A 15,428-nucleotide genomic window follows, 5' to 3' on the forward strand; every position below is an offset into this window, starting at 1 on the left:
TCTGCAGCACCAATAATGCCAATTACATTATCTCAGAGGCCTCTTTACTGTATTTCAAATCACTCCTTACAGATATTCTGTAGCTTCTGGGTGTCATACTGATCTTATTCCTCAAGCTATCTGAATAAACTTTGGCTTCTCTCTCTCTGCAGTGTAAACGGCACCCTTTACCCTTTCAAACATAAATTTAAAAACATGTGCCTAGGACGCAAAATTACTGTAAGTGTGAATCGGTAATAAAATGCCATATTTTAGATTTAGGAACCATTTATTGCTTTGAAATTGAAATAAGTTTATTGAGGTAAAATACACACAAAGGGATGAGGTAGCTCAAGCTATTCTCACCCCGTTCAGTACATCGTGTTAATACATACATACACACATCACAAGCAATAAACGTATTACCGAACATTCTGAGAGATAAACATATACATTTCCTCCTCTACACAAGTAATTTATTGCTTTAGAAAAGCCAGAATAAAGAATTAATGATTGGAAGAAATTGGCAAGATTAGGCAGTGTTTGTTCATATGAGTATAGTAGGGTAGTGACAGATGTATACAATGGAAAAATACCAGTATAATATTACCTTTCAAGAGCCTCGGTCCATCACTACATTGAGAATCACATTTTACACTGAAGTGCATTCAAAATATTTTGTTTATAATGTGAATTAAATGTTAGGCTGTGACTGACACCCTTGTTATTTCACTAGTGATCTTTTTCTTATCTGAACCACTAGTACCTAGCTGATATTGAAGAGCACTTGGGAGTGACCATCCAGCAGGTCGATCAAGAAATGAAAGTTACAGTTGATGAATTTGATGGCAAAGTGATTTATGGTGAAAAGAGAGCCAATGTTGGTAAGTTTTCTTAATAGTGTTTAAAATTTATGTGCAGTACACTATTTGTTCTTATTCTGTATGGAGAATGTTGTCACGACACACTATACTCCCAGTTGTTCCATGTTCTTTTCTGCATGCACTTTTGTAGCTCTTGCTGCTCATTTTTCACACTGATGTGCTTACTGTCACAGTGCTCAACCATTTGTCATTGGTGTTTGTTATTACAAGCATGCTTTTAATTACTGTGGCTACAGAAGTGGCACAATTTTGTGCCAAAGTTTAACCCTTGCACTGCTCACCTATTTTCGGCAAAAACATCTTGGTGCAATTGTCAAGGACATATTTTTGTTATTTTTACAAATGTTCAGGTAAATTTAATGTCAAAATGTTTCCAAAGTCAACTATTTCCATTTCAAAACACAAATAGTAATGAAAATATTAAAAAACATTAAAATATAGCCAAATTAAAAAACAAAAAGCACAACTCTCTGAGCGCCTAAAGGCGCTTTGCGCAGTGCAGTGGTTAAAGTGCTCAAGTTATTAATGCTTGAAAATGCCTTCTTGTGATAAGGTTCTACATGATGCTGCTCCCAAGGTGTTAGTTCTTTAGTAGAACAAGGGATGAAATTAGCAAATAAATGATTATGCATTTCTATCTTTATTGGAACTAGAAGGTTTATTCAAGGGTAAACATCACTAAAGCAGTACAGCTACATGCTGTACTGGAAGGAAAATATGTACCTATATTTAAGTATTATTGCTACACATATTGACTGTAAAACAGAACCAGGCCTTTTTTATAAATTTATTAAGAGCAAGCTGCATTTGAAAGATTAAATCCAGAGATTGAAAATAGGGAACAAATACAGAGGGAATGAAAAAAAAAGTATGAAATATTAAATGAACAGTTCCAATATGTGTGTACTCGCCTAGTTGTGCTTGTGGGGGGTTGAGCTCTGTCTCTTTGGTCCCGCCTCTTAACTGTCAGTCAACTGGTGTACAGATTCCTGAGCCAACTGGGCTCTATCATATCTACATTTGAACCTGTGTATGGAGTCTGCCTCCACCACATCACTGCCTAATGCATTACATCTGTTAACTACTGACGCATGGTGATCGCACCTCAGTTTACCAGTGTCTCCTGCCTAGTAACTATCGCGCCTGAATTCTTTATAAAGCATTACATTTGTTTTGGGATTTTTGGCTATTTGAACATAAAATTTGTTATTATATATCTTGCCATGAGTCCCAAGAAAGCCAGTGGTAAGGTTCAAGCCAAGAAAACACATGTGAGAATGACCATAGAGGAAAAACAAAGAGAGCATTCATAAACGTCAAAACGGTGCACAGGTTGTTGAACTAGCTAGGCAGTACAACAAATCTGTCAACAATATGCACTGTACTTGCTAAGAAAAAGGACATTATGAGCGTTAAAGTGGCAAAAGGCATATCAACAATCCCGAAACAAAGAACACAAACACTTGAGGACGTTGAAAAGTTTTTATTAATTTGGATACACAACAAAGAGTTAGCAGGTGATAGCATTTCAGAGGCCATCATTTGTGAGAAACCAAGGCATTTGCATGAAGACCTTTTAAAGAAAACCCCTGGAACGAGGGGGAAAAAGATGAATCAAGTTTGAAAATGTGAAAAGTTTGTGTGACAATAGAGCCTCGTGGAAAACTTTTGCTGTGGTCATTACCTGGTGGAATGCACCCAGGATGGAGTATCAGGGCTATACATCTTTTAAATCATAAAAGTAATAAACATTTCCCATCAACCTTACAAACCATATTAACCTATTTTCATGTATTTCCCCCATGTGCATTTTAACAAAGTTACTAAATTGCCTTTATCATTCTGTAAAATTTCAATTACAGTATACTGTATATAATTTTGTTAGTATAAATGGACTGAATATTCTGAAATCACTATTAATTTTACAATTTCAGATTCAAAGGTGGTCTGGACACCCAATTTGGTCAGACAGGTGAAGAGAGCATTTAGGATAGTTCGAAGAGATGAAGATGGTCACAATTGTGTTTGAAGAGGCAAACGTTCCCCTTTGCTCCTGACATTATGTTCAGCCTATTGACCCCTGCACACCTAACACAAGGTAGGTTGAAAACTCCTCCTTCATGTCATTGGTTCATTAGCCAGAAACTTAGGGCCCATGCAGGAATATCCCTAAAAAAAAAAAAAAGTGGCCCCAACAATGCATCCTCCAAGTCTGGAGGAGGAGCAGGAGCATTGTCGAGAAGCAGGCCCTTTAGTGTCAAACTTTTCTCTTGCAGATATTTTTTGATGGCAGGGCAAACCACTCTACATCACAGTTTTTCTGCACGTTATATATTTTTTAAAACTCTTGGGTTTTCGGAATGATACACGAGCAAGGGTTTAATTTTCAAATCGCCACACAGCACAAGAGTTAGCCTATCCTGACACAAGTTAGCCCAAGTTAGCTTGTGTCCGGGCAGTGACGTCTCCTCTTGGGTAATGTATGTCCTCTTCGGCAATTTTTTCCAGAATAGCCATGTCTCCTCACAATTAAACACTTGTTGTGGAATATATCCATCAATACAGTATCTACAAAATCTTTAAAATCACGAACAAATCTTTCAGTCCCTACTTTGTCTGAGCTGGCACCCTCACCATGCCTCACAACATTATGAATACCACGTCTTTTTTCAAAATTTCTCAAACCATCCCCTACTCACCTTAAACTCTTTCGTATCTGCAAAACTCGTTCTAGGGGTTTTCTTTATAAGATCTTGCATGAAGATTTCATTGTTGACCAAACCACACACTGGAAATTGAATAGACGACGACATTTCGATCTGTCCTGGACCATTATAAAGTCGATTGTGATGAGATGAGGGAAGCAAGAGCATTAAGTAGGCAAGAGAGAGAGGTGAGGAGATGGCAAGTATGTACGTATGTACATGAATAAAACATGTACATACTTATACATAACGTGTGTAAATAAAAACTCAATAACAGTATTTTGGGAGGAGGAATGTTGGCGAGTAATGTGTTGGAGGAGGGAGGGAGGACTGGCAGGGTGTGGCAGCTCACTCATGTTTTTTGGGCTCACCATACCAACATAGTGGATCGTTATGGTGAATACATACGTAGATGGGTATATACAATGTGTGTATATAGTGTAATAACAGCAAAAGCACTGTTTGATTGTAGAATATGTCGCATATATGAGGCCCATAATTTTGAGCATAGCGATGTTCTATACTTTGAATTATATAAATTCCACAAATTGCACACTTTTAAATAATATTACAGCCAAAAAAAGGAAGAAATGAATGAGAAACTTCAAAATAATTGCGCAACATTTTATTCGCAGCAACTGCCGTCGCACGGGGTGGCGGGGCCGACAGACCCCCATCGCTCCAACGCTCAGCACCCATAATTTGCTCAACTTCCCAGTTCCATCGCAGCTAAAGTAAGTCACATACAATATTTTTTGTTTAGTTTCCCCGTGATCAGACTCTGCATTTTAACAATATAAGAAGAGAAAAAAAATTTTTGGAAAGAATTTATTTCTTGTGCACCAGGGTGTTATTTGGAGACAGAGCAGTTCAGTGGTTAACTACTACATTTTTTGTTCTCCCACACACGCACCCCCCTAGGAAGCAGCCTGTAACAGCTAACTCCCAGATACCTATTTACTGTTAGGTAACAGGGGTCATCCCCTTTTGTACAAAGAATCTGCTAAAGCTTTTAGGGCTAATCTTTGACACTCGTTTGTCTTTGTCGCCCCATATTTTTTACGTCCGAGTTGAATGCTCTAAGGCCCTTAACTAACTTTAGGTCATGTCCCATACTTCTTGGGGAGCTACCAACACTGCTCCTCTCTTTACATTCCTCTCTCGTTCTGTCTAAACTCGATTATGGCCCTGTTTACTCGTCTGCTTCTCCTTCTACCCTTCACCATCTGGACACACTGCATCATACTGGGTTACGGCTCGGCTCTGGTACCTTTCCTTCGACACCTACCCTAAGCCTGTATGTTGAAACTGGCATCCTGTTTCTACAGGATCGCCATGATCGCTACTGTCTTCTCCACCTTGCACGGTCCTTACAGCACCCTCACTCTTGCTTATGTCATGCCTTGACCTTTACCCATCCTGTGGTTCCTGTTCCCCTTCACCACCTATTTCTTTCTGTACGGTTGTCTCTCTTACAAAATGCTCTTTCAGTTTGTGTTACCAATATTTCCCCTCGTGTCATTCCGTCTTTGCCCCTATGGAGGGGTCCCCGTTCCTAAATTCTGTAAGCCTTGACCCACATGACTAAAACTTTTACCCCTCCTACAGTTCTAAATCACCTTTTCCTTGAACACTTTTCTTCACACTTCCACTCTATTTCCGTCTTCACCAATGGGTCTTAAGTCTGCAGACGGTGTAGGCTACTCTGTTGTTTTTCCTGACTGCACCTTTGTGTCTCCTGCCTCCGGAGACTAGCATCTTCATGGCAGAACTTTATGCTATTCTCTATGCTCTTCATCAACTCTTTTCTCGCTGTCAATCCTCCTGTGTGCTTGTAGTTGACACTTGCAGTGCCCTCATGGCTCTAGAATCCTTTAATCCAGTCCACCCTTTGGTAGTTGAAATTCAACATTGGCATTCTTCTCAGTAGATTTAAGACAGTGGAATTTCGCTGGATTCCCACCCATATTGGTGTGTTCTTAAATGAGCGTACGGACACTGCCGCTAAGGAAGCTATCCGCACCTGTCCCATCTCCCGTAAAGGTATTCCTTATTATGACTTTTACCCAGTTATTCATTTCCCCATTCTTGCCCGTTGTCAGGGTTGTTGGTCTTCTGTTACTGGTAACAAACTGTGTGCTCTTAAGAGTACTGTAGTGTGTTCCCGTGGCCTGCCTCCTACCACCGTAAACGGTGGTGGGAAACGGCTCTGGCGAGGTTGTATATTGGTCATACACGTTTAACTCACGGGCACTTAATGGAGCGCTGCCCTGCTTCTTATTGTCCAAACCGTTGTCTCTACATGTCCTGACTTCCAGGACTTACGTGTCTTGCTTCCCGACCATCCCTCACTGTCAATTGTCCCTCGATAAAATTCTTGGTAAATTCAATACCTTTGATATTGTTCGCCGTATGCGTTTTTGTTCTTGTATTGGCGACGTTAGTGATATTTAGCGCACTATGATTATCCCACACATTTGATGGTTTGATAATTACTGTACTGTACAGTACTTTGGTTTGGAATGTATCAAATAAAGTTGTTTCATGTATTCAAATGTGTGAGAAAATCCACTGGGGCTGTGAGATGAAGCGAACCTGTAACAAAGGCATTGCCAGTTGCATACTCTACCACCACTGATGGTAAAAGTCTTACAACTGGATATCTTGTGTGACGGGTTATGGTATCACAGCTATACTGAACCAAGATGGTATGGCTCTCCCTCACATAAATGAAAGAAATGCTGCTATTGGCCTTGCAGTGTGTAAGTTGCAGGTGGAAACAAATGAAAATTATCAAATAAATAATTAAACAATTTACTGAAATAGTAATGAACAAAAATAACACATGACAATACTTGACTATCATGTAATGCAAAGGTGACCAAGTTAGTATGACCTTAAATGCAAAAAATAAACTATAAGCAATGAATAAAAGTATGAAGATATACTGGTGTTCTGAAGACAGCTACCATACCACCATGGCATCAGTCACATGATGTTGGCTGGAAGTGGACGACGGGTTAGAGACACCAAGGTGATCCTAGAGCACTAAGGGAGAGATTGCCTCTCCAGGGAGGCAGCGCTCTTTATATAGTCCGGCAGGTGATGACTCATCCAGTGTCAACACGAGGTGGACATCTGGTCAACTAGCAAACTGCTCGTTGTGGCTGGCGGTGCCTTTGTGTTGAGCTGTACCACTGTCAGTTGAAGGCGGCTAACTGCTTGTTTGTGGGGACAAATTGCCAGTTAGCAGTGGCGCCCGGCTTGCCTCTGAGTCGTACCAGGCCGTGCCAGGCCCTGGGGGGTATGGAGAGGTGGCAGGACTGATGACTCTTCTGGGCTGGTGTAGATGTATACTTTCAGTGCAGAGGCATTGAAGGTGAAGGGAAAAGGCAGTTCCACTGCTATGCAGGGGATTCACGTGACACTTGTGAAGCCACAGAAAGTCTGGAGGCCCTACTGAAGCCAGTCCAAGTATTAAATAAAACCCCTGAAGTATGCCGGTGAAGGGTAAAGTGAAGGGTGAAGCAAGACCGTATGCCCCAACTTCAGGCACACACAGAAAATCACGTTTTGGTCCCGCCTCTCAACTGTGTATTTGAAGTTGGGGCGTATGGTGTTGAACTGCTTCAGCCTTCACCTGAGTGCTTGTAGGTCTTACGTAAGACGTTGACTCAAGGAGGGGCCTCAAAACTTGCTGTGATTTATGGGGAAATCCGATTGTAAGACTTTTACAAAGTCAGTAATATACTGTGGTAGAGTATGCAGCTGCCAGTGCCTTGGGCAAGGGTTTACGTCGCCTCACAGCTCCAGTGGATTTTCTGCTTGGTGTATATCAGGTTGTGATTTTGTGTGTGTACCGTATTGTTATGATCGCCGTCTGATAAGTCCTTTCTGGCCTCAAGAGTCATTTTTACCCACCTAGAAAGATTGCAGATGGCCAAAGCAGTTATTTAAGTTAAGAAGGGACAAGTCTTTAACAGAATTTTGCATAATATTTGACTGTAAAGGGGTAAATTGAGGTAGATTGAAAAACAAAATGGTGAACCGGGCAGGCGGTACTCACAATTAGGCGAGTACACTCGGGAACTTTTAAAGTGCAACCAAACATGCTTTAGGCTCTCGCAACAAGAGGTGAGTGGTGGTGGCTCAGGTGCTCAGCCAATCAGAGCACTTAAGGAGGGAGGGCAGGAGTGAGAGGGGGGTGGTATGTGGAAGTTTGGTGACAGTTGTGTGTAGTTTGTTCATCTTCATTGTAAGTTTCATGGCTTGGTGTGCATTTCTCTAGTAAATTTAATTAGGGAAAAATTCAGGTGTTTGATTTTTTAAATCAACTTTTTAAATGTTGAGTTGTTAAAGCCTCAAAGTGCATGGAGTTGGTTTGGGAGTATGGCATCATCATGCTGTTGCGTGCTCGCGTGAGGTAGCAAAGGTGATGTAAAGTTGTGGGGTGTACATGCTTGGGACGTCCTCTCTCGGGATGGCTGGTGTTAGACCTGTGTGTTTGTCGGTTGTTGAAAAGCCGTCATCCTTTGCTGTTGTGGTATTGATTTTACATTGTTCATCTTGTAATTAATACTGTAGTGCGATATCTAGGGCTAACATTTGTAGGTTTAAAATGTCTAATACAAACAGTTGTCCAATGAGTTTTAATAGGAAATATCATCCACCAAGCACCATTGTACAATTATATTAATTGATAGTATATGGATTGTGCAGAACTGCTTAGAATGATCTTTAACACTTGGCTATATTGGTCATGTCAAATACCTGCACGGTGAATGCTCAAAGACCCTTTCTTTATTCAGTGTTGTCACATACCTCATGGGGGTATGGATAGGCAAACACTCATTCGGTTAAACTTGCCTTGTAGTACTTTCAGAGCTCAGTAATTTGGAATCTGGTTAGCACTTTCCAAATAAATTGACCTTTAAAGTGAATTCCTATTTAGGTTAAAAACATTATACCGAATGAGAAAGTCGGATTATATAGCCGAACACCAGAAATGTTGTTATTCAATTTGGTTGCCTAAAGCACATTCAAGGACTACACATTACATGGCATTCCAGGATTCCTCTATACCTTGCCTTATGCTGTAAACATTGCCACAACCCTGTGTTTTATTGATTTAAATGGCCACAGGGAGGCATACAACACTGCAGATTATGATGTCATTAGTTATCCACTGTGCTGACAAGTGGGCTGACTGATGTTCGTTGACACCTGTATCGTGCTTCAATTTAATCGCCAGGAGATCACCCTCTCACTAGACTCGTCTGTAGGAAGTACAGTATAGTATCTCAAATTACCTTGGATCATAAATAGCATAAGACTTGGGGGTAAGAGAGGGTTGCAGTGTTTGTCATGGCTCTCAGTTGTTCCTGGTATTAGGCAATTTAGTTCTGGAATCATTTTTGTTGGCCAATGTTAAACTTTTTCGAAAGTAGATGTTTTTCTGAAAGGGAAGAAGGGGGGGGGGGGAACCTCTATGCTTGGATACAGTTATCTAAGTGAATACTTAGACTTATACAGTAGAATAACTACCTTCTTTTCCTTAGTCAAAAAGGTTGCTTGTTTATTTCTAGGGACTTGTATTTTCTTTTATTTTTAACTGCAGCAACTGTCAGTGAATGATAGATTCTTACTGAAAGGACCTTTACTTCATTGTTGTTGCTTTATGGTCATCTCATTGTGTACAGGGATTCCGCGAAGCTTTTCGGGTTAGTCTTTGACACTCGTTTGTCTTGGTCAGCCCATATATCTTGCCTCCGAGTTGAATGCTCTAAGGCCCTTAACCTCCTTAAGGTTTTGTCCCATACTTCTTAAGGAGCGGATAGGCGCACGCTCCTCTATTTGCACTCCTCTCTCGTCCTGTCTAAACTCGATTATGGTTGCCCTGCATACTCTTCTGCTTCTCCTTCTACTCTTCGCCGTCTTGATGCTTTGCACCATACTGGGTTGCGTCTCGGCTCTGGTGGCTTTCGTTCGACTCCCGCCCTTAGTTTGTATGTTGACACTGGCTTTCTCTCTCTTCAGGACTGCCGTGATCGCTACTGTCTTCGCTATCTTGCGCGGTCCTTCCAACATCCTTCCTCTCGCCTCTGTCGTGCATTGACTTTTCCTCCTCCTGTGGTTCCTGTTCCTCTTCATTGTCTCCCACTTTCTGTCCAGTTATCTCGCTTACAGGATTCTCTTTCTGTTCATATTTCTAATGTTTCTCCTCGTATTGTTCCTTCATTACCTCCGTGGAGAGTCCCCCTTCCCAAGTTTTGTACGTCCTTGACTTGTATTACTAAAGCCTTTACCCCTCCTACAATTCTGAAAAGCCTCTTCCTTGAGCACTTTTCTTCGCACTCCCACTCTATTTCCATCTTCCCTGATGGGTCTAAGTCTGCGGATGGTGTGGGCTACTCTGTTGTTTTTCCTGACCGTACTTACATGTGTCGCCTCCCTTCGGAGGCTAGCGTCTTTACGGCAGAACTTTATGCTATTCTCTATGCTCTTTGTCTCTTGCTTTCTCATTCTCATTCCTCCTTTGTGGTTGTAGTTGATTCTCGTAGTGCCCTCATGGCTCTAGGGTCCTTTAATCCTGTCCATCTGGTGGTCATTGAGATTCAACATTGGCTGTTTCTTATTTCTAGTAAATTTAAATCAGTAGAGTTTTGCTGGGTTCCCAGCCATATTGGTGTTTCAATGAGCGTGCGGATGCTGCCGCTAAGGAAGCTATCCATTCTTGTCCCATCTCCCGTAAAGGTATTCCTTATTCCGACTTTTATCCTGTTATTCATTCTTCCCCGTTGGCAGGGTTGTTGGTCCTCTGTGGTTGGTAACAAGCTGCGTACTCTCAAACTTAGTGTGTTCCCATGGCCTTCCTCCTACCACCGTAACCGGCGGTGGGGCACTGCCTTGGCACGGCTGTGGGTTGGTCATACCCGCTTAACCCACGGTCACTTAATGGAGCGCCGCCCTGCTCCTTATTGTCCCTCTTACAGTTGTGCATATCCTTGTTGAATGTCTTGACTTCCAGGACGAGCGTGTGTCTTGCTTTGCGACCGTCCCTCGATAGAATTCTAGGTGAATCTGATACTTTTGATATCGTTCGCCTTATGCGTTTTTGGTCTCATATTGGCATTCTTGGTGATATTTAGCGCCCTCTGATTATTTCGCACTTTGATGGTGCTACATGGCCTTCCCGGTTTGGTGCCTTCTTTTGGTAATTACCTTACCTTCATTGTTGTTTCATTTTAATGTGGTAGTTGTGATATGGATTGTTCTGGCTCACGTGCAAGGTCTTGGATTTTTTTCTGTTTTATATTAAGAAATTGCCAGTCTTGTTACTATTTGTAGAGTTAGAGATCTGCATTAAGGCCTCAATATTATAATCTTTATTTTTGTTATAACATGTTATCAGCAATTTTTGTGGTTGGTAATATTTAGATTAATGTCAGTGATGTATATGACAAGGGTTAAGACCCCTTGTGGTATGACAGCATTTTTCCCAGTCATTTCTTTCTTTTGTCCTTTCTACCATGTACCTGTTTGTTGCTTCTTGGTCTTTCATTTGGTACTTTGGCTATTAAAACAATGGCCTTTGGTAATGTTGCAATTACCATTTCTCAAAAAAAGGAGCAGGTTCATTAGGCAGGGTTTGTTTTTAGCAAACAGTTTTACCCAAAAAAATTCCATTCCTTCAGGACCTTGCAGATGTTAGGTCAAACCAATTGAGAGTAATCTGTTTTGCCCTTTCAAACAATGATGGTTTTAATCTAGGTAAAACATTTCAGAATATCTGAAGAGTGTGGCAGACAAATCATTTAAGAGCTTTGATTAAATTTAAGTTACAAAAGACTGTGAAAACCATGTTGTATAGATGCTTGTGTCACTTTTCTAATGTTTTGTAAATTTAACAATGATCTTTAATTAATTTAATCATAATTTGTACAAAGCTTAGGTGTTTCATAGCTTTAAATTTACTTTAATATGAAAACTAAAATATTGACTAAAGTTTCTTCCACTTTAATATTTCAGACTAATTTGCAATATTTGTTAGTTTATGTAAATTGAATAGGTAGTCCACTTTTACATCTTTTCAATGCATTTTGCATGCACCTATGTAACAAGTTACAAATAGGTGTAAATTTTACCAAGTATTTATTTTCAAAGTAAAAAAATTTCAGATGTTTAAACATTGCATCAATAGTAGTAAACAATAATTTCCAGCATAATTTCAGGATAAGGTATATAAAGTAGTTTCATTAAAATTGATTTATTTAATAAGTTTTACATATAGTATTTATAATACATCTAATATTTATTACTGTTTCAGGTTGTGGGACAGATAGATGCTCCTAGATGAACAGAAGATCCAAAAGGCCAAGACAACTCCAGAGACAATCACCTGTAAAAGAAAAATAAACATTAAACAGGGACACTACTTTTATTATCACCAATGCCTAATAATAAGCCCAAAAAATCCTAACAGCCTATCTTTTAACATAGGCTCAGCAAGGCCTATCCCTTCCTCTGATTTTAGTGCAGAGCTTGTTCCCCAAATGGGTGCATTACATCCACCACTTTAGTGCCATCAACACATTGTACATATGCTTTACTGAAAGCACTGTACAATGCATGCCAGGCACTAAAGTTTTAGATGCATCCACCCATTCAGCAAACAAGCCCTGTGAGAATTAACAATGTAACCATTGTTAAGGGTCCCTAAACCTATGCAAATCTAGTCCATCTATTAGATGGGTAGTAGAGCAAAGCTCTGAAAAAGCCAAGCCAGGGAAATCTGCAGGACTGCCTGGTCCCCTTTTATGACATGGGGTAGGATCAGTACAAACCACATCATCCCCTGTGGGTTGTAACAGTAGGACATGGTTACACACCTATAAATGGACTAGATAAGAGAATTAAGATTAGGTCATTGATATAGCTAAAACATCAAATTCAAACTCGCCCACTTTTGTAGATTTCCTTTTGCAGAGTAAAGGAGCCCCAGTCCATGCATCATAATCACTTTCACCTGAAAAATATTTCAACAAATTAATTTCAGATTTAAAGCCAATCTTGCTTTACTTTACAAATTCAGATGTAAAAAAATTCTTTAAGGAATTTACCTTTCCTACATATCCTAGTAGCAGTAAAGATCTAATTTAGCAATATAAATATATATGGCATCAATTTGCCAAGTTTCAGTAAATGTCATTTGAGAAACTATCCACAACTGCACTTCAATGGCAATTTACATTTATCTTTAGCCAATGCTATATTGTTTAAGTTTTTACTATTTTTTTACTTTTATGCAAATCTATTCAGATTAACCTTTACTACAACTCACCTGATTCTGTTAAAATTAACTCTTCCAACTGACAGAGGGACTTCTGGACTTTCCAAACCACATTCTGGAAAACTATATAAATTTAAAACCAAGCTAAAGTAAACATTGATTATTTTTTTTACTTTCAAGGGAAAAATACCATCACTTAGAACAAAACTTTTCCTGCCATTAACTTTATTTGACTCATGATTACCCTTAACAGTGTTATACATTTATAGATTAAAGCTTATTTAACAAACATTTAATGTTAACTAAACAAGATTTATATTTCATTAAAATTATTAATAAAACGCCCTCAACTATGATGTTTAAGATCTAATGCCCCACATTACAATTTTCACAATCTCAACATACCATACATTCCTGAAAGGACTAAACTTGCAGATATGGTACCCACTAGCCTAAGCCTAGACTTCCATACCCTAATATTTAATAGGTTTTTAGCAATTAACTTCTACCCTCTAATTCCAATGTAGCAATAGAACTATAAGCCACACTTTCTCCCCCCCCCCCCTTCCTCCCAACTGTTCAGTGTCAAAAGGGAGGGGGGGGGGGTCCATTTACATTTTTGTGTGGGCTTCATCCACTATTCTGATTTTAGCTGGAACATTTGTGCCAGCTGCTGGTTTGAAAGGGAGGCATACCATGTGCCAATTCAGGAAGCTTTCCACGTTCCTCACTGCATGTCAGCTCAGGACCTCACTACCATGTTGGGAGGCAGTTGAAGACTAACCAATCAACATCCCAGGCTGGAGAGCAGTGCCAGCTCGGGGAGAATTTACCACCTGCAAAAAAGTTAATACTCTTAACAATCTACACCATCTATTTCATCTTTACCTAGCCCCCAACCTTACATTTGTCAGCATTAAACTGCATCTGGTAGTCTTAACCATTTCAAAACTATATAGGGCATCGGTATTTTTTATTTGCCAATTCTGCAACTATTGCAGTCTAAACCATAATCTTGCGAATAACAGAGGTCCAAGGAGAGCTTTTAGGCACTACTTACAACATTTCTCCCAACTTAACCCCATATATACTAATTTCCTTTGGTATAGCCATGACCTAATCAACTTCAGTCAGCATTCCCAATGATCCGAGCCCCTATCAATTTTGCGCCACTATCAAATTCTCTGCTGAAGTCAAGGTACACAAAATCACAAACCTTATCACTATTTCCTCAACTATGCAACCTAATCTATGAACATTTAGTAATAAAACTATGCGATTCATGTATCTAGTCATGTTTCTCAAAAAGAGTAGAGAAATGGCACTTGCAATGTTAGATTCTAGTAACTTTCCTCAATAGATTAAGCTAATTGGTCGCTAACTTAAGCGTTAAAGTTAACTCAAACCTTTCCTTTAAAACCTGCTATATTAGGAACTTTCCACGACCGGCCTTTACCCGACATAATTAAATAGGGTAAAAACGGTAAATTCAATATGATAAACTTGCATTCTTTAAGCATGGGCTGCATAGTAAGTGAAATAAACTAAATGTTAAGCACCCTGGCAAACCACTTCGTTCTATTCAATTTCTATTTAATCACTTTGCCCGGCTAGAATTTTTAGATTAAATTAAAGGAACACCCTCCCTGGTAACGGCTGAACTAGTTAACCAATTACAAATATTTAGGTAAATTACTTTCATAAAACCCGTCTACTTCCCCCACCAGTAGACTTGTTCAGCTAAATGCATAATGTAATGTTCCACTTTAGTAAATAAAGACTTAAAAAAACACAACCCCATCTGTGTAGTTACCGGTTACCTGACATTCTACGCTTAAAATAACCCATCTATTCCCCATAATTGTTCGATATAACTTACCTCTCACCCGCTGGTCGAGCACACAGCAGTATATATCCTCCTCCATCACTCACCGCGTGGATACTATTTCACTCTGGCCGCAAATTGCCTCAAATCACCTACGTTGTCCATAAACATATATAGAAGAGCAACTGACCGTAATACCCGTATAGCGATCATCACATAACGTGGGAACATTAGTAGTACTGCTGTCAAAACATAGATGGCGCCAGGACAAACGGTAATTCCTATGGACTCGCCTAGTTATGCGTACTAGTGGCTTTAGGTATTGTATGTACTAGCTCTATCTATAAATCCAATATTATGTTTGTAAATCGACTATTTATGTACTTTCCTGAATAAAATGTACTTTACTAATATCTAATCTCTGTGACTAAAACGTAAGAACGACTTTATCTATGCCTTTTTGATAACATATACAATTATAAGCTTTATTAGTGAATCTCTATTAATTAAACAATATATCAGAGAGTGTGTAAGGTTCGGTGTTCCATGTGCGAAGAGACATGGGAGATTTTACATCAGTACAGTAAATGTTTTAAGTAGCGAACGCATACTAACGAATAACGATTAGTATAGACCAACACTATTGTTCTATGAAGTCGATTTAACTTCCAGACATGTATTTTTCAATACGTTTTAAATATTTTCTGGCTAGTTATGTTAGATATTATTAGAAATACGTATTCTAC

General features: G+C 39.5%; 1 protein-coding gene across 1 annotated transcript in view; it reads left to right on the forward strand.

The window, feature by feature from the left end:
- The window catches only part of LOC138349735 (ATP-dependent RNA helicase Ddx1-like), a 28,010-nt gene extending 16,013 nt beyond the window's left edge, over positions 1-11,997 (forward strand). Inside the window, exons 14-17 of the mRNA XM_069321143.1 lie at positions 743-863; positions 2,798-2,961; positions 4,204-4,302; positions 11,895-11,997. Of these exons, the coding sequence (XP_069177244.1) occupies positions 743-863; positions 2,798-2,892 (216 nt within the window). The 3' untranslated portion in view covers positions 2,893-2,961; positions 4,204-4,302; positions 11,895-11,997. The remainder of the gene's footprint in view (positions 1-742; positions 864-2,797; positions 2,962-4,203; positions 4,303-11,894) is intronic.
- Positions 11,998-15,428: the final 3,431 nt, after the last annotated feature.

The sequence above is a fragment of the Procambarus clarkii genome, chromosome 9 (genome assembly GCF_040958095.1).
Source record: "Procambarus clarkii isolate CNS0578487 chromosome 9, FALCON_Pclarkii_2.0, whole genome shotgun sequence".
NCBI classification, from domain to species: domain Eukaryota; kingdom Metazoa; phylum Arthropoda; class Malacostraca; order Decapoda; family Cambaridae; genus Procambarus; species Procambarus clarkii.